At 39.4% G+C, this 19,818-nt stretch overlaps 1 protein-coding gene across 3 annotated transcripts; it reads left to right on the top strand.

Moving 5' to 3' along the window:
* The first annotated feature begins 27 nt into the window (after positions 1-27).
* On the top strand, positions 28-12,994 carry atp5f1c (ATP synthase F1 subunit gamma). Of its 3 annotated transcripts, NM_001016407.2 has the most exon segments (10): positions 111-223; positions 2,643-2,683; positions 3,077-3,208; positions 3,820-4,024; positions 5,792-5,935; positions 7,529-7,593; positions 8,538-8,693; positions 8,847-8,943; positions 10,325-10,364; positions 12,869-12,994. In NM_001016407.2, coding segments are annotated over 9 exon segments (888 nt in total). In that variant the 5' UTR covers positions 111-182; the 3' UTR covers positions 10,332-10,364; positions 12,869-12,994.
* The last annotated feature ends 6,824 nt before the right edge of the window (positions 12,995-19,818 follow it).

The following is a 19,818-nucleotide window of genomic DNA, read 5'->3' as shown; positions in this document are numbered from 1 at the left end:
CGGCACTGAACCGCTCAGATAACTGGGGGAGGGACAATTCATTAAGAAGACCAATAACTTTTAAAGGGTTTGCCCTTACCTGATATGGCGCGGTATCGCGAGGTTTCCGGCCGCTGCGCGCTTTTCCAGCCCCGGTTCCGTGCATGCGCGTCCTGCGCTGACTGACCTTGCCTGCAGTCACCATGTTGTCTCGGAGCAGCGTCCTCATCTTGCAGTCACAATGGTGAGACTGGCTTTCCAAACTGTTTGTGTCCCTCAACACACGGGGGTGGCGGGGAACAAGTGACAGGGAGTCGGTGTGGGGAAGCCCGCAATCTATAGTGGCTGTTATATTCATTTCTCACCCTGCTAGGCCGCGGCCGGACCTTGCCTGTCAGGGCTATCATACAACTGGGAGTGAAGTACAAATGTGCAACATTTAGCGCTGTGCCCTAGCATCATCATTCATTGCATTTTAGCCGTAATTTAGTATTTGTGTGACTCCTGGAGTAGATTGTTCTGGGCTCTTGGGAAGGTCCCTGTCAATAACATGAAACAGGGTACTACACGGTAGTGTAGAAATGGGGATCTGGGGTTCGAATATGTCCCCCTGAAGGATGGTTAACATGTTGGATATAAAAGGCGGGAGGAGGTCAAACGAATAGCTGTCAATTTTTTACATGATTAAGTGACGCTTGTCAAGTTGTTCCCATATAATGGTGCTAAATAATGTTATGTGCTACATCACAAGCCGTCGCTTTATTACTTAGTAATATTAGTAATATTAGAGCGAAACTCTATTCAATAGTATCAGTGCCATATTAACCCCCCATGACCTTCACCTGTTGTTCAGCTACAACTCCCAGCCTCTGGCACAGTGCATAGAGCTGTCCAACATGCAGTCCTCTTGCTGTCAACACTTTTTAACAGAACAGATACTTTATTCTATGGACACATGTAAAATTTCTACTGTCAAGTGAGCATTCATTGCTATTTAAAGGATAGTAACGCTCTTACTAATAAGGAAGTTAACAAAAAATAACTAGTATTTTTGTTACAGAATATGTATATATTTATTGTATCCAACTTTATGGTTGTGTGAAAGTGCAGAGGTCACCTTGCCATGTCTTGTGAATATCTACTCAGTGTGTTCTCCTTTACAGAATTCTGCTTTAGTAACTTATTAGATTTAAGCAAATGGTTGAGATCCCACGAAATGTAAACTTAAAACAACCGGCATGGTTTTATAATAAGGCTATTAAGTTTTAAGCCCAAGCATTTTAGAAATAAACTAATAATTTTCAGAGGGACCTTGGTAATTCCTGCATGACATAACTTGATTCTATTCTTATGTTTCTCTAATGTAACCTAGACATTAGATTTATCTCATGCCGCAGACAGAATTTGGCAAATAATGGCAGAGAAAAGGTATTCAAAACTGACAGCCCCCCCAACCATGGGGATCAGGTGTAAGCCACTTGTGTGCAGACAGTTTGGTCTGCACTAGTTGGACATTCCCTGATACTTTTGCATCTTTAGGATCCACTATCACAAAGTGTTTTGTAAGAGAAGAACTTTTAAGTCACGTTGTTAAAGTATTTTTTTTTAGGGGAGTTAAAAGTTGGTGTGATTTTGGTACTGCCACCTCAAATAACCCAACTGACCTTCAAACTGGGCTTTTGTATATTTCTAAGCAAGTAGGTAGACGTTCTCAATAAAGCTTCCCTTAATTGGCCCTCTGGCTGAGTTTTCCCTGTCAGTGGTCCAGGCACCTGTTGGGGGGGGGTAGTCCCCCTAAGAAATCACTGGTTTAAAATGTTGCACCCAGCTCCTTTTTACTGTGAAAGAAGATATGGTGTAGTTAAAAATCTAATTACCAATTAATACACACTAATATTTTTATTGCCTTATAACGATAAAAAAAATATATGAATTCACCACATTAAAAGCTGGCCAGCTAGAAAATTAATTAAAAGCATAATATGATTGCTTATATGCATGAATGTCAATTACATTAAGAGAACAGCAGTTTCTTCTTAAAAAGCTCAATAAAAACAGCCCAAAAGTCCCATAGTTCCTGTAAAACTGCAAAATAAATTCATTACATGCATGTATACAGATTTGAAAAACTCTTCTGTATAAATATACAATAGATCAAAATTGTTGGGACCTGATAGTCTAAGGTCTTTCAGACCGATGATACAGTTAGCACTTATCCCACAAAGAGTGTCAGGACACTTTTGGGTAAAGGCATTATTTCTGTGGTGTCCCCCTCCACCCTTCTCAGCTTAATTTAATTTTTCCCTCCAAGTGATGGAATCCTCTCACCAATTTATTCACTGGGGCTCCTATACTGGCGCTAGGTCCGGATGACTCCTGCATCACTCTGCATCTGATGAGAGCCCTGCTCTGCATTCACTTCAACTCCTCTACTAAAATGAAAGATGGCGCTAAGCATTCCTTGGCGGGTGTTTTACTGTGGAATACAACCTTCAAAATAGTTTTCGCTGCTCTACCACTGATTACAAAATAGAAAAAGCTTTTGTAAAGATTGCTCTCTAGGCTCACAACCACCTTACCTCCCATAGCGGGTGGAATTACAGCCATGTGTCTTATCACTGACTGGTATCGCATTATTCAAAGTTTTTTCCTCCTTTTTGCAGGGGCCAGGGTCAGGTCAGGAACATGGCAACATTAAAGGACAGTAAGTATTGCTCACTGGTAATGTAAAAGAAATTCTCATCACTTATAAATGATTTTGTAATCATTTTAGGAAGTGCGCCATCCCAGGGAAAAATTAACATAGCACTGCTGTTTGACTTTCCTTTTTCAAAAGTTCATAGTGCTGAGAGTTGCGCATGAGCACTAAGAGTAAAGTCAAAAACTTACTTTGCTGCCCAAGCCAGGGACACCTGGAAATAAGGTAAGATGGCAGTGCAGTGTTGTAAGTTATTTTCCTTGGCTGATGCTCCTTTTTAGGAAAAAATTTCATTTGATTTAATTCCACCTTTTTCTTTTTTTCTTTAAATGTTTAATAAGAGTTGTTGTTATGCAAGCTATGGTGTATTTTATGGCTTTTATATCTTCCATGCAACAGTTACAAGACGTCTTAAGTCTATCAAAAACATCCAAAAGATTACCAAGTCTATGAAGATGGTGGCAGCTGCTAAGTACTCCAGGGCTGAGAGGGAGCTAAAACCAGCTCGAGTCTATGGAACAGGATCTCTGGGTAATATATGATAACCTGTATTTATTAGTAGACACAAACTTACTGCTATTGTAAAAATCCAGGAAATTTACATTTATATATGTTATATACATTAATATACAGTTATTTTATAATATGAGATCTACAATTAAGCCTCTCAGCAGTTTACTTTTATCTTGGCACAAATTTCACCATTTACTGGCATACAAAAAAGTTATCCTGCTCAGAATTTCCATATATGGGCTTATATTTCCTTGTCAGCTTAGCCACTCTTAACCAAGGTGGCAGCATTCTGGTCATTGCATGGAGCCCAAATGGCAAAAACTCTGGCCATTTTTGCTGATATTTGGTCTGGCTCGGCCAGATCTTCATCTGGCCAGCTGGAAGTCCATGCTAAACAGGCTTGCACAGTCCTAAATGTGATTTGGTCATAGTTTTTGTATAAGCCTGATTTGCCCCACCCTCTGGTTTGGCTTATTGTGCAAACATATTGTTGGCTGGTGAACTTGCTGTAGGAGCATATTTTTACTAGTTTTTAATCTTTGTAGTAAGTAGTAGATCAAGCAGTAGAGAAGTACATAAGCAGAGTGGTAGATACACTTAAGAAATAACAAACCTTTTCTCTGTCCTAGCATTGTATGAGAAAGCTGAAATCAAAGCTCCAGAAGACAAGAAGAAGAATCTCATAATTGGCGTATCTTCTGATCGTGGTCTCTGTGGTGCAATTCACTCTTCTGTGGCAAAGACAATTAAAAATGAAATCACTTCTCTTTCTAATGCTGGGAAGGAAGTAATGGTAGTTGGAATTGGGGACAAATTGAGAGGACTGCTTCAGAGGTAAATGTCATGCTTCTGTTTTATAACTGTTTTGTTGTAAAAACTGTTCAACTGTTATAATTGCATCTTATTTGATATTAACAATTGCCACTATAATATATATTTATATAATATTTGTGTGCATGTATATACTTGCATCGACCCCCGCCACTGATGTCGGTTTTAGGTATATAAATAACAGTGTTGGGTCGGGCCAGGCTTGGCTTGGGTTGGTGTCATGCTGGTTGAAGAAATTTTAATCCGCACATCTATTGTGACCTGGAGTCCAAATCATTTAATTTTGCATTCATAAGTTAATGTTGCATTCCATTTGTTTTCTGTAAGCAATGTAATTTCCAAAGCAGTTAAAGTGGGCGTGCCCCTGGGTATGGCTATAAGAAGCATTTGCGGACTGAAAAAACTGAAAACCCTGTCTTAAGGTGGCCATACACGAGCAGATCCGCTCGCTTGGCGATGTCGCCAAGCGAGCGGATCTTCCCCCGATATCCCCACCTACGGGTGGGCGATATCGGGGACCATTTAGGTAAAAAAAATAATAATCCGATCGTTTGGCCCTGGGGCCAGACGATCGGATTATGTGGGCGGCAATGGGGCAGTCGGATCGGGGACCGCATCAACGAGCCGATGCGGTCCCCGATCCGACCAGATTTTCTAACCTGGCCGATCGAGATCTGGCCAATTTCAGGCCAGATATCGATCGGCCAGGCCGATCTGCTCTCCCCATACACGGGCCGATTAGCTGCCGAATCGGTCCAAGGGACCGATATCGGCAGCTATAGTCGGCCCGTGTATGGCCACCTTTAGCCCATTTAAATGTTATCTGGGTTGAATTTAATATGTGCAGCAATGCTTGTATGCTGCCATAACTAAGCATGGTGTGATCAAGAGCCTACATTTAATGTGTTAAAGGTTACATACCATATCTGTTGAGTAAAATAAATCACACCCTCGATGGCAAAAAGCAGAAGCTTAAGCACCCATAAAAGTACCATCATGCTGGCACAGATGTGTTTTTTTTTTTTTCTTCATTTTTGTTTACTGGCAATGCATCAGTTATATATAAAAAGGTATAGGGTGTCTGCATTTATATGGTTAATGGTTTATTTATCAATCTGATATTTTAAGATTTGTTCTTTAAGAGCACAAAAATAAGAAATTACTGTTTGGCAATTGTTCGGTTTTTTTGGTTACTAGGGTCAGTGACCCAGAAAACCAGATAGCATTTTATATTGCAAACTGAAAGCATTAGAAGAGGAAGGCAAATCATTAAAATAAGTTTAAAAAGTTTCTAATAATAGGACATTCTGTAATATACTAAAAGTTGAACTATGCCTTAAAGTGAAATGCTTTAAACTCTTCACATGTGGCAATCTCTGGTATTCACTGAAAATTTGTTGAGAGGCATTTTTGTAAGATTACCTGGGATTTCCACATGCAAAGTATTACATCCAGTGTTTCAAATACAAGGGCAGGGGCTGGTAATTTTGGGCGCTTTATCACCCATAGGAGAGGAGATTTCCTGCAGGCATTAAAGCACCCCATTTATCATTACCTAAGTATTTGAGATATGCCTTTTTTTAATGGGTACCAATAAAATAAAGTAAGGTTATGAGCTTTAACAGCTAGAATCTTTGTCAGATGCTATGGATGCCAATCTGTGGCCTATGCAATGCAATATCTTCTATTTGATGTATTTGCCTTTGTTTTTATTTTAACTTTTCCTGAGCTCAGGTTGAATATTTTTCATGCATGACTTGTCTCTTTCAGAACCCATGCTGGACACCTACTGATAACCTTCAAGGAAGTTGGCAGGAAGCCACCTTCATTTGGTGATGCCTCTATTATTGCTTCTGAGCTTCTCAACTCTGGTTATGAGTTTGATCAGGGATCTGTGGTGTTCAACAGATTCAGGTTTGATCATCCCTCAGTAATGCATACTCTAATAAATAAAAATAGGGTTTTGTTTTCCAAGCATGTGTAAATTATAACACAAAAAAGGAGTGGTGGCCTTTTTTTTTGCTCTGGTCATATTTTTCATAGGCTAACACATCCCTGACTGCTCACATGATCTCAGGGAAAAGTGACTCCTGGTCCTATTGGCTGATTCTCTTGTAGATTCCTATAGGAAAAAAAATTTTTTCAAGACCAACACACAATTTTAAAGGCATAAGACTGCCGGTAAAGGTGTGGGTATAAATCCCCTTTCCCTTTTGACCAAAGCCTTCAAGTACTCCCACAACCCTGTTGTATTATTGTAAATTGTAATGTCCTGAAGCTGCAGCATGGCCCTTAAATACATCTAATCGAGCTAAGGCGACAATGCCTGTTATACCTTGAAGCCCCAAATCAGTAGACACGCTGGGGCTTTGTTAGACAACAGACAGGATAGTTGAACACACTAGAGCAGACCAAATTTGATTGAATAAAACCCAGTTCTACTGGAAACTATAATAACAGGGACAGAATAGAAATGCATGTACCATGTAAAAGTAATTTTATATAGCGTTACCACCCATGCAATAGAGTGCAAGATAAAATGCATATAAATAAACTTATCCTTTCATTTTGTGCAAAACAACTTGTCCTTTGCTTTCCTAGAGTGCTGGTGTTCTTCCCATATGTTAAAGGAGAAGGAAAGGTAAAAACTAAGTGAGCTTTATCAGAAAGGTATATGTAAATACAGCCATAAGCACTCAAAGAAAAGCTGCACTGAGTCCCCTATCAAAACAAACGCAGGATTTCTTGTCTCCTTTTTTTTGTCAACATGTTCTTAGGGTATCTGGCTTCCTCTCAGAAAAATCCTTAATCCAGAGTCTGCACAGTTCTCTTGTCTCTCCTGCTCCTCCCTCCCATAAGAATTCATAAAACTCACTCCCCCCCACCCTTAGGAATGTGCAATCTGAGCTATAATGGCTGCAAGCAGTAAGCTATGAAGACCAAGCTAAAATGGCAGCTGCAATCTTAAACAGAGAAAGCTCTTTACTCGGGTATGGTAATGCTTTCTGCAGAATAAATATAGCATTCTAGGTGGCACTAATGTGGCGAATCTATTGGCAGTAAAATGCCAAAATGACTTTCCTTCTCCTTTAATGAGTCTTTAAGAATCACTGGAAAATTACTCAAGATATTAGCCTACCATGATTTCAGTGGAGTTTATATGCAAAACGATTATATGAAAAATTCCACTTACTAAAGCTCACTAAAATGCATTATCATATTAGTCCATGTTTAGTCATTTTTTAATTCATTGTCAGGGAGTGTCAAACCGTTTTGGACCTCCACACATTGTAGTTTATCAGCTGGCACGTGGTAGGTGCAATTTGACCATTGACATGTAGCTTGTGCAATATCTGACTGGATAGCCCTGGAAATGATGGATCACCTGTTGCATGAATAACACAGATATAAAGGTACCTTCTACACACTGCTGTCATAAGTTTGTAGGCAAAGTTTAAACAATAAAAATTTTGTCTGGTTACTCACAAAAGATCTTTGTCATTTTAGGTCTGTCATTTCTTACAAGACCGAGGAAAAGCCTTTTTTCTCGCTTGACACTGTTGCAAATTCTGGTAAGCACTTTAATATTTCAGTGTTCTTCACAGCACTTTAAGCATATTTCGTAAGCCATTCAGCTCTGTTCCTACATCAAACCTTGCCTGTCTTATTAAAATATATGCTGCTTTTTATCCCGTTCTTGACTAAAGGGTTTCCAGGGAAAGCATTGGCTTAACTCATCAAATCTGTATTACACAATAATCTATAACCTGTTATATTGTCTATTATGTGTTGCCAGATATACTGGATGTTGTTTATAAAGGTAGCTTTTTTTGTGAACTTATTCCGTGGCCTGTCCTGGAATAAAACTGTAGTAAAGTTCAGGGTTCTATGTAATAATCCAAACAAAATATGCTGCAGCATTTCAGACTGTCCCTGATAACTACAACTAAATTATTTAACAAACTAATGCTATTTGTATATTCAAATATGAAGAAATTCCTCAAACATCATCTGGAAACTTATCAGCTGTACAAGGTTTTAACCAACTCCTGTTTAAAGCAGATCTCTATTTTGAAGGCTAAAGATAAAAAAAAAAGTTTGATATATTAGATTATTAGATAGTAGATCCTTGAATAATCAGGGCCATTTTTAATAAATCCACATTGCGCGACTGCACTGTTTGCAAAGGAGGTGTATCTAAATGTAGTAAGAACAGCTTTTCTTGCTGGATTTGTAGAAGTACCTCCAATTGTTTACATGATCTAGGAATCAATAGCTAATGTAGACTCTGTCTCAATGTACCATACAGTAGAACTATATCATCTGTATAAGAAATATTTGCTATTGTTGGTAAAGTAGAAGAAGAAATTATTAAGTCCCAAAATGTGTTGCAAACATATTGCTTAAACAATCAGTAGAAAGTTCTGACTTCAGTGTGATGTCTGACTATTATTTATGCTATTTCTCCCCCAGCTAATAAAACTGTCCAACATGTCAATATGCATTTTATTTTTAGAAAGCATCAGTGTTTATGATGATATCGATGCCGATGTCCTGAGAAATTACCAGGAATTTACTTTGGCAAATATAATATATTACACGTTGAAGGAATCTACTACAAGTGAGCAAAGTGCAAGGATGACGGCTATGGACAATGCCAGCAAGAATGCATGTAAGCTCCTTGGTTTTTTTTTATACAGGACAGATGGCTGTGTCACATGATGTAACTCAGAATGAATACAGTACAAATTTAGCATGATTAAGAGTTCTTCTCATTACAGAATTAACTGCACTTGATGATTTTTTTTTTCCTTTTTCTGTGCAGCTGAGATGATTGACAAACTGACCCTGACATTCAACCGCACACGTCAAGCTGTTATCACTAAAGAGCTTATTGAGATCATCTCTGGTGCTGCTGCTCTGTAAGTACACAAGATGTAAATAGTTTTCTACCTACAATTCCTGTGTTCCCAATTGTGTGCACTGAAAAACTCTCATGGAAAATTTCACTCAATAAGTGCCATATTTATTTAAGGAGCATTAAGCATAATTCTTTTACGCTTTTCATTTGTGCTGAGAAATATTGATCTTGCTTATTGCATGCAGGGAACATGTTTTCCTTGCTTAGTATGATAAACATATAGATATGGGAGCTACTAATGACTTTTTCCTTTCAGTTTGTCAGTGTCACTTCTGCTAAATACTAAGTACCAGGTACAGGTACTGTTTGTCTAGCTATAATCAGTTTCTAAGCATAATCAAGGGTAGTAGAAAATTAGCAGACCTAACTGGGGGGAAAAAAAAAGAATCTCTGATATTAAAAATTGATTTAGATGGATCTGTAACATATTGGTTTTTATCCCTTTTAAAAAAATGCACTGCATGCAAGTTGCAATCACCACAGATTTACTCCCAATTCTCAAACAGGGCAAACCAATAATAAGTTCAAAATGTATTTATCATTTTACACACAACCCAATGCGTGGGGTCTTCGTCAGGGGAACATAGGGGAAAAAAAAGAGAGCAAGCATGCAAAATGAGAATCTCAGGCCTCAGTATAGTCCGATACCCTGGAGGCTTTCAGAGTTACCCACAGTAAGCACCCATTTTTGTGTAATTATTTCTATTGTGCCATCCTACCCCTGATGCAACCTTGGATGTGCTTTTCTTCAGAAAATGTTCTACTATAGTTTGGTGTTTAGGAAAATGTCTATGAAAATCTCATAGCATTTATTTATACACGTGTGGGTAGAGATTTTGTAAAGCTGACTTGGCCGTCACTAAGTAAGTAACCATGTAATATTGGAGGGTGTTCAGGCAAGTCATTTCAAATGTCAAATTTCTTAAAAACTATAGTAAGGAAATTTAATTAAACTAATTTTTGTATTTACATTTAAAAAAAAAAAAAAATACTACATACATTTCTATTGAAATATTAAAGTATGAAAATAATTTACAATTTACAGGGGTCAGAATATTTTTATTCTATGTATATACTTAGGATGTTGTTAAATCAGAATATTTAACTGTTTATTTCAACCTAATATGAGTAGTGTATCTTGCATGTGCACTGAACAGATATGCTGGTACCATTTTGGCCTAATGAACTGCTCAAGCCTTGTCCCGTGATGATATAAACTAATTGTTATGTTCTAACTTGTCTTATGGCTTTTTATTAGCAGCTGTTTGCATACATGTCGCATTACAGAATTGCCCATAATTTATTGGAATAAAGTGCTCTGTTTCTTACTGCATGGTGTGAGATTTTTAACCTGCTTGTTCTGTTTTAAAAACAATTACTAGGGGATGAATTCAAGGAAAAGTTTTGTTCCATTTTCAAAAGGTAAACAGTTTGTTTTGGTGGGTACATGTAATTAACATGTTCAACTTTCAAATGTATTTTTATATGCATTTAAATACTGTGTTAAAATATGCCACACTTAAATGTGTCTGGCTCATGAGCAATAAAGCTTGGGGACTCCTGCTTTGACCAGAGGCAAAACCCTTGTGGTCCTCGTTTAACAGAGCATGTGTGACATTTTACACTTACAGCATGAGCAAACCTTTTCTGGCGATCTAAATATATTAAAGGACATGTAAACCCCACACACACAAAGTTAATCAGTGAACAGCCTCTTTGAAATCTTTCAATGCCTGCCAGACTGGTTGCCCAGAGGTTAAAAGTAAGGCTGCAACATTCCCTTAATCACTTAGATTTCCTTCTCCTCCTGTAACCCACTCGGCCCCCTCCCTCAGGAATTTGCTTTGACTGTTGGCTTGTGGGCATGCTCAGTTGTTCTAAGCGCAGATTACTAAACACACCCCTCAGTCTAGCAGCCAGTAAAGAGATGGCATTGCTGGTTCCCATAGAAACTCAGCTCTAGCTGTCTGCTTCAATTTTTTTCTCCTGAGCTCAGCTTTACCATTACAGTGCTCAAACAAAGCAAACAAAACTTTTATAAAAGACAGTTGTTGCCTGTGTGAGCCTGTATTCTTGATGAAATGTATGCTGAATAAGAGTTTGTGTGTGTGTGTGTGTGTGTATGCTGTTTGCAGATTTAAATGTATCCAATTATGTATCAGAGGAAAAATGAGCACCAGGTGAAAGCTATTTGGTTTAGGAAACTGTGATGGTGCTGGAAAACAGAGTGGATATATGCAGTACAAATGATGCCATTTGGGTGGGGGAGATGTGCCCAACTGATATACATTGTAGGCAAATGTAGACTTTACATGTCCTTTAATAGCTTTTTTTAAAAGTTTTATATAAACCCCCAAGAATGTTTGTTTTGATCCAGTGCAAAAATGGAGAAATTCTGTTTGTAAAATTGTCATTGCAGTAAATACTACTGCATGCTCTTCTATGTATTAATAACTCCTTTGTATCAACCTTTTAAAAGCAATTGCAGTAGGGGCACAGTATTTTCACAGGTGAATCAAGAGAATAGTTTTAATGGTGACTTACGTTTACAGGTATGGGACCTATTATCTCGAAACCAGTTATCCAGAAAGCTTGAATTATTGGAAGGCCATCGCCCATTACAAGCAAATAATACAAATTTTTAATACTAATAATAACAGTACCTTACTCCCGATTCCAACTAAAATATAATCCTTATTGGAGGCAAAACAATCCTATTTAGTTTAGTTATTGTTTAAATGATTTTTAGTAGAGTTAAAGTCTAAAGATCCAAATTACAAAAAAGATCCCTTATTGAGAGAGCCCCCGGTCCAAAACATTCTGGATAATAGGTCTCATACCTCTATATAATGATTATGTGTAAAACTTCTGATTTCCAGCTTATATGAAACTAAATGCTGCTGATAAAGAACTTAGGAATAGAGATTTGTTACATATTAAAATGAGAGATCATATTTGCAGTGTGAAGTTGCCACATAGGCATCATTTTGTTATTTCTAACCTAAAAAGCCTGAATTTAGCCCATGAGTGCAAGCCTAATGACTACAGTGCAAAATCTGTTTGGCGCTACTTAAGCAGTACTATACAGCAAAACAAATGAATAGAACAAATTAATACAACAAACAAGGTGTTATTACAATAATTACAATGTATAATAAATATTACAGTTGCATTAAGGATTTTATAGAGTTAGGTGTCAAGTGGGACAAGAGGATGGAGGTCTCTGCCCTGTAAAGTTTACAATTTCAGGCTGGTCTGAAAATGTAACTGGATTAATTGGGTTTTCATTATTTTGTTCTTAGTTTTTGAAACTTTTTGAAGATTATTATTGTGCTTCGCCAACTTAATTTTTATCTTCTACTTAAATTTTTAGCAGGGAACTAAACCATAATTTTTGTCAGCAGTACATTGCAAACTGGTGATTCCTCTTGGAATATATAGTCAGTGGTACACATCATGACTGTTGCTTTCAGCTGCCAAAAAAAAAAAGTTAGGTTGTGCAAGTTAATTTTGGGGTTTTTTCTTTGTTAGGGAGGTGAAAGACGGGGAGATTAGTCGCCCCATGACATCTTTGTTGCCACAGGCGACTAATCTCCCTGCAATGCCATCCCACCGGCAAGAATGAAAATCCCTGGTGGGATGGCATACGCGTCACGGCATATGCGTCAGTGCGATTTCCGGAAGACGCCCAAAGTTTCCTCTCAAGGCAACTTCCGGAAATCGTAGAGACACATTGCCACCCCACTAGTGATTTACATTCTTGCCAGTGGGATGGCATTGCAGGGAGATTAGTCACCCATGGCAGCGTAGATTTGTCACAGGGCAACTAATCTCCCCGTCTGTCACCTCCCTTATGAGACTAAAAAAGTCAGTTATGAGAAATGGTGTTAAACATATGCTAAATCATTTTATTCTGTTTATTTCAGATAATAAATGAACCTTTTGTTGGCTTTCGAGACCCAAAGCTCATTCTTCAAGATCTAGAATGTGCTGTTTTGTTTTAAGGAGAAAAAATTGTAAATTATATTACAATAAATTGCTTACGTGGAAAACTTTGTGTGGTGGTCACTTAATTCCCGAATCTATTTCATTTCTAGGGCTGCAAAAAGACTTGGTAGACTGAAAGTTTTTTTTGGGGGGGGGGGGGGGGGGGGGGGAGGAGTCCTAATTCTGTACATATTCTATTTTAAAATATAAGTGCAAAGGAACATCACAGTTTGTATTTATGAGACCATGTTCCATGCATTGGTTTGTCAGCCATGAGCCAAGGTAAAAACTATGCCTCAAACGGCAAACCATGTCTTCTACAGGTGAGACAAATTACTGCTGCAGTGGTGAAAGTTGCGTATATTCTTTAGCTTTAAAGGTGGCCATACATGTGGCGATCTGACGATGTTTCGTACGAAACATCGTAAGATCCTCCACACACCATTCAGGGCTGAATCGGCAGGTAAGGAGGTAGAAACAATAGGATTTCTACCTCCTTCTGCCGATTCAGCTCTGAAGGGAGAATTTTGGTCAGGCGCCTTCTATGGCGCCCGATCAAAATTTTCAAACTGGCCCGATCGGCGAGTCGTCCGATATCAGCAGCTTCCTGCGATATCGGTCGACTCGCCGACATGCCATACACGCACCGATTATCGTACGAAACGAGGTTTCGTACGATAATATCGGTGCGTGTATGGCCACCTTAAGAGCCGTGTCCAGTTTTTAATTACCTTCTGTTCTTGGGGAGAGGGAACACAGCAGCACATAGTCCTGGAGGAAATGTACACCCTAAGGCTAATGCCACACGAGGCGTAGGGTGGATATTTTCGGCAAGCGGAAAAGCGATTGCTGAAAATTCCACCCTACGCCTCCTACATGTGCCTGCACCGAATGAATGAGATACGCTCGGGTACAGGCACATGTAGCTGATATACGCATGAAAATGCGAGACTTTGCGCTTTTCTGCTTGCTGAAAATATCCGCCCTACGCCTCGTGTGGCATTAGCCTTATACAAGAAACTCTTGTCATATAAGGGGGAACTAAATGATCAATAGAGTATATAGCCAAGGAGTGACTTCATAAACCTGTTAAACTGGTTAGTAAATGTTGTTAAAATTGAGTTTTACTGTGAACAATAAATCGCATTAATCTAGAGCAGTGCTGTCCAACTTCTGTGGTACCAAGGGCTTGAATTATTTTGGCCAATAATGGAAGCCAGTTTTGACCACTTTTTTTTTTTTTTTTTTTTGGTTGGTGGTTACTGTAGGGATATCACCCTTCATTAATATGTGAAAGAATTCATATCATTCAGCCATACTATAAAATCCATATGCATCCTCCACCTCCCCTGTAGGTAGCACAGTTAACCCCCAGCATATTATTACACACCTTAGGGACCATATAATGACTGTTTCTAGCCAACTTCCAGAAGAAACCCCTGCCAGGTTCACCTCCCACAGGCAGCATAGGGCAGGCAGAGTATGGCACACACAGGTAGCATAGGGTAGGCAGAGTATGGCACACACAGGTGGTACTCTGCCTGCCCTATGCTGCCTGTGTGTATGGCACACACAGCCATCGTACAGTGACACAATGCTGGCATGCTCCTACAGTCTGAGGTGTGAACAATGTGGGTGCTTACAGTCTGAGCCTGAGGTGTGAACAGTACAGGGGATTTCAGCCTGAATCTGAGTTGTGAACCATGCAGGGCGTCCGTTAATCTCAGTACTGATACCATTTAAAGTTTACACAAAGGTAAGCAGTCACAGCAGCAAACCAGGTGGGGGGCTGCGGGTTGCCAGTTGGACAGCACTGATCTAGAGTGCTGTATGGCTAGACCTTATATTACTGCATACCACCCTTGTGTAATCAGTTGTAATGTTGCCCATTTCTCCAGAGACAAACCACCTGTGTGATGTTTTTTTAAAGGAACAGTAACACCAAAAAATGAAAGAGCTTTAAAGTAATAAAAATATAATGCACTGTTGCCCTGCACTGGTAAAACTGGTGTGTTTGCTACAGTAATACTACTATAATTTATATAATAAGCTGCTGTGTAGCCCCGGGGGCAGCCATTCAAGCTAGAAAAAAGGAGAAAAGGCACAGGTTACATAGCAGATAACAGATAAGCTCTGTAGAATACAATAGTGTTTTATCTGTTATCTGCTATGTGCCTGTGCCTTTTCTCCTTTGAATGGCTGCCCCCATGGCTACATAGCAGCTTATTTATATAAATTATAGTAGACTTTCTGAAGTAAACACACAACTTTTACCAGTGCAGGGCAGCAGCACATTATATTTTAGTTACTTTTATACACTTTCATTTTTTGGTGTTACTGTTCCTTTAAGCAGACAGTGGTATTTTAAGACAGGCTGCAGAAAGAAACAATACAAAGGCAAAGAATAAAAAAAAAGTAAGACCAGGTGTATCTTTAATACGCCCAAACACACACTCTTAGCAGAAACAAAATGTACTCTACTGAAAATTTTCACACAACACATTCTCCCTTTCTTTGTTCACACTTGTGATTTGCTGTATTTAACAAATAAACTGCATTTCAGGCTCATAACAATATGTAAGGTAGGCTAGGTTTAAAAAAATAGATTACTTAAAGGGGAACTATCATAATTGGGAATTTGTTTAACTTGGCGCAGTACTGACAGGCAGCTTCTGAGCAACGAGGAGTGGGAGTGGTCCAACCATTCTTGGTTGGCATATAAAGTTCAACCCTCACCTGTACATCTTTCCTATCTTATAGAAAACCTGGAAAAGACTTTGAAGAAGGTCAACCCAATTCCCCCTTACATTGCTTGACACTTTTCCTCTAACTCACCCGAGTCACTAACAAACACATGGAACATTATTTCTTGGTTATGAGAAAAACATAAAAGAAGCCACATATCACTTGCTTTTTGACCAGCAGCAATCAAGTTATTTAGCACAAAGGCCCAGCAATTTGAAACACACATGCCAAGTGAGCTGGCAGGTGATGTGGGAGATGGAGTTAAACAATAACTTTTTAGGAAACCCACTTGCACATTCCCATAAAATTACAATTTACTTTTTATATAAATAAATGTTGTAGGAACAGTTACTTGTGCTACTGTTTGTGAAATAACATTGTAATCACTCACTATATGTATGCAAGCTAATCAATAACAGAATATATGGACATTTTTTAAAAATACATGGACTGGCTATAGCAGAGTAAATGCTACAGACGGACCAAGTGGGCCAATCAAGAAGCCCAAGGCTAATGTCAGACGAGGCGTCTGGTGTATATTTTCGGCTTGCCGAAAATATCACCATACACCTCCTACCTGTGCCTGCGCCCAAATGAATGAGATACACTTGGGTGCAGGCACATGTACAGTGGAGGAAATAATTATTTGACTCCCCACTGATTTTGTAATTTTGTCCAATGACAAAGAAATGAAAAGTCTCAGAACAGTATCATTTCAATGGTAGGTTTATTTTAACAGTGGCAGATAGCACATCAAAAGGAAAATCGAAAAAATAACTTTAAATAAAAGATAGCAACTGATTTGCATTTCATTGAGCGTAATAAGTTTTTGAACCCCTACCAACCATTAAGAGTTCTGGCTCCCACAGAGTGGTTAGACACTTCTACTCAATTAGTCAACCTCATTAAGGACACCTGTCTTAACTAGTCACCTGTATAAAAGACACCTGTCCACAGAATCAAGCAGACTCCAAACTCTCCAACATGGGAAAGACCAAAGAGCTGTCCAAGGATGTCAGAGACAAAATTGTAGACCTGCACAAGGCTGGAATGGGCTACAAAACCATTAGCAAGAAGCTGGGAGAGAAGGTGACAACTGTTGGTGCGATTGTTCGAAAATGGAAGGAGCACAAAATGACCATCAATCGACCTCGCTCTGGGGCTCCACGCAAGATCTCACCTCGTGGGGTGTCAATGATTCTGAGAAAGGTGAAAAAGCATCCTAGAACTACACGGGAGGAGTTAGTTAATGACCTCAAATTAGCAGGGACCACAGTCACCAAGAAAACCATTGGAAACACATTACACTGCAATGGATTAAAATCCTGCAGGGCTCGCAAGGTCCCCCTGCTCAAGAAGGCACATGTGCAGGCCCGTCTGAAGTTTGCCAATGAACACCTGAATGATTCTGTGAGTGACTGGGAGAAGGTGCTGTGGTCTGATGAGACCAAAATAGAGCTCTTTGGCATTAACTCAACTCGCTGTGTTTGGAGGAAGAAAAATGCTGCCTATGACCCCCAAAACACCTTCCCCACCGTCAAGCATGGGGGTGGAAACATTTTGCTTTGGGGGTGTTTTTCTGCTAAGGGCACAGGACAACTTATTCGCATTAACGGGAAAATGGACGGAGCCATGTATCGTGAAATCCTGAACGACAACCTCCTTCCCTCTGCCAGGAAACTGAAAATGGGTCGTGGATGGGTGTTCCAGCACGACAATGACCCAAAACATACAGCAAAGGCAACAAAGGAGTGGCTCAAGAAGAAGCACATTAAGGTCATGGAGTGGCCTAGTCAGTCTCCGGACCTTAATCCAATAGAAAACCTATGGAGGGAGCTCAAGCTCAGAGTTGCACAGAGACAGCCTCGAAACCTTAGGGATTTAGAGATGATCTGCAAAGAGGAGTGGACCAACATTCCTCCTAAAATGTGCGCAAACTTGGTCATCAATTACAAGAAACGTTTGACCTCTGTGCTTGCAAACAAGGGTTTTTCCACTAAGTATTAAGTCTTTTTTTGTTAGAGGGTTCAAAAACTTATTTCACTCAATGAAATGCAAATCAGTTGCTATCTTTTATTTAAAGTTATTTTTTCGATTTTGATGTGCTATCTGCCACTGTTAAAATAAACCTACCATTGAAATGATACTGTTCTGAGACTTTTCATTTCTTTGTCATTGGACAAACTTACAAAATCAGTGAGGGGTCAAATAATTATTTCCTCCACTGTAGCTGTTATCCGCATAAAAATGCGTATTTCGGCTACATGTGCCTGCAACCGAGCGTATCTTATTCGGGTGCAGGCACAGGTAGGAGGTGTATGGCAATACACACAAAGTTGCCTGTGCAGAGGTCTGTAATATTGCTGCAATTGATGTGTCACTGGTATGGAGGAAGTCTCTTTTACATTCTTGTTACACCTGTCGCTATTTGTATGTGCATGTGTAAATTGCAGATGATTTGCAGCTGATCTAAGGTTTTTACCCAAATGCAAAAGAGCCTGAAGTGTATATGTGGATATGATAGAAACAATGAGCTGCTTTAGGGCTCTGGCACACGGGGAGATTAGTCACCCGCGGCAAAACTCCCTGTTCGCGGGCGACTAATCTCCCCGAGTTGCCTTCCCCCTGCCATCCCACCGGCGGGATAGCGGGTCATGGCAACTCAGGGAGATTAGTCGCCCGCAAACAGGGAGTTTTGTCGCGGGCGACTAATCTCACCCGTGTGCCAGAGCCCTTACCGTTATATGTAGAAATACAGCCTTATCAGCACCCAGCCCGGCTCCATTCCTTTACTTTCCTTTTGCACATGTTTGCTGTTGAGAGGTGTGTGGCCTCATGGCATGCCACAGCAAATCAGCTTTCATTCTGTTGTCACTTACACATTTCTGCATCACTGACGCAGAGCAGGGAGTAAGATTTTCTGGAGGGTGGGAGGCTGCTTCAACAATTAGCCATAACTTTGTAATGGTACAAAATTGTTAAAAGCTATAAATTGTCAAAATGTTTGTCTAGACTTTATATTTTCAAAATTATAAAAACTATGTGATCACTATGTGATAAAATATTTTAATTGATGGTAACTAAGCGGAATAAAATTTTACTTGATGGTAACTAACCTGACTAAATTAACATTGGTGGGAAAACAGTTTACTTGGGTTTTTCTTTAAAAAGAAAGGGGGGGGGGGGAACCCCAGATCCCATGCATTTTGGAGAACAGACCCCATACTTGTATTTTGTATGAAAAAAGGGGTCTAGACCACAGTGGTCTGGGACCCAGTCTGTCATTCCTGCATGCTCATTCTTGGGAACGAATAGCAACTGGTTGATCATTTTTTTACACTTTTGTGTTCCAACTGGATCACACGATCCGTCCAAACTCTAAGACTAATGCCACACTTAGGGGGAGATTCACTAAGACATGAACGCGTATTCTTGTCAATATTCTTTCGCCCACGCGAAAAATTCGGAAAGGCTCTGCCGCTGTTTACAATGGTCAGTACGAAAATTTTGTGACTTTCGGATTGCCAATACGATATTATCGTGAGTAATACGATTTTTTCGTAAGCATTTTCAGGATATTTGCGATTTTCAGAAATTTTCGTTTCCAATCCGAATTTTTCCCATTCGTGATTCGAATTCGTGGATAAGTAAATCTGCCCCTTAGTGTATGGGGCATATTTGCCAAAAAACGTTTGCCGAGAATACGCTCCATACGCTTAAAACTCCCCCCCACCCCCTTTCGTCATAAGCCTAATACAAGAGAAAGTAAGTGCATGCTCAGTACGTTCACTATTTAAACGTGTATGGCATACACAAGGTGTTTTCCACCAAAATTGCTAAATCACCAAGGAAATGTTCTGTGTTTACACCATAAAATGTAACTTTTATTAATTAATGATTAAAAAGACCAATTGTTAAAATAACTAATGGGTCAATAGGGAAATTAACCTTATACATGGTTATAATAAATGCAGTTCATAGGCCAAATAGAACAATTCATTTAGCAGTATAGTGATTTCCTTAATTGATGATTAGTGGGCATTAGATGCTGGCATCTTTAGCGGTTTCCATCTGTTGAAGTTGTCTAGGATCATGAACATGTACATTAAGGCTAATGGCACACTGGGTTGTGCCTCTGCTTCAC

The sequence above is a fragment of the Xenopus tropicalis genome, chromosome 3 (assembly GCF_000004195.4).
Source record: "Xenopus tropicalis strain Nigerian chromosome 3, UCB_Xtro_10.0, whole genome shotgun sequence".
Taxonomy (NCBI): Eukaryota; Metazoa; Chordata; class Amphibia; order Anura; family Pipidae; genus Xenopus; species Xenopus tropicalis.
Note: the sequence above shows the minus strand (reverse complement) of the source record. Positions and strands in the feature narration are given on the sequence as shown.

What these genes read in the sequence shown, in the direction of transcription:
- atp5f1c (XM_012959013.1), top strand. Translation starts at nt 183, where the DNA reads ATGTTGTCTCGGAGCAGCGTCCTCATCTTGCAGTCACAATG. An exon ending in CTCATCTTGCAGTCACAATG is followed by an intron (nt 224 to 2,642) that starts GTGAGACTGGCT and finishes TCCTTTTTGCAG; the next exon opens with GGGCCAGGGTCAGGTCAGGA. An exon ending in CATGGCAACATTAAAGGACA is followed by an intron (nt 2,684 to 3,076) that starts GTAAGTATTGCT and finishes TCCATGCAACAG; the next exon opens with TTACAAGACGTCTTAAGTCT.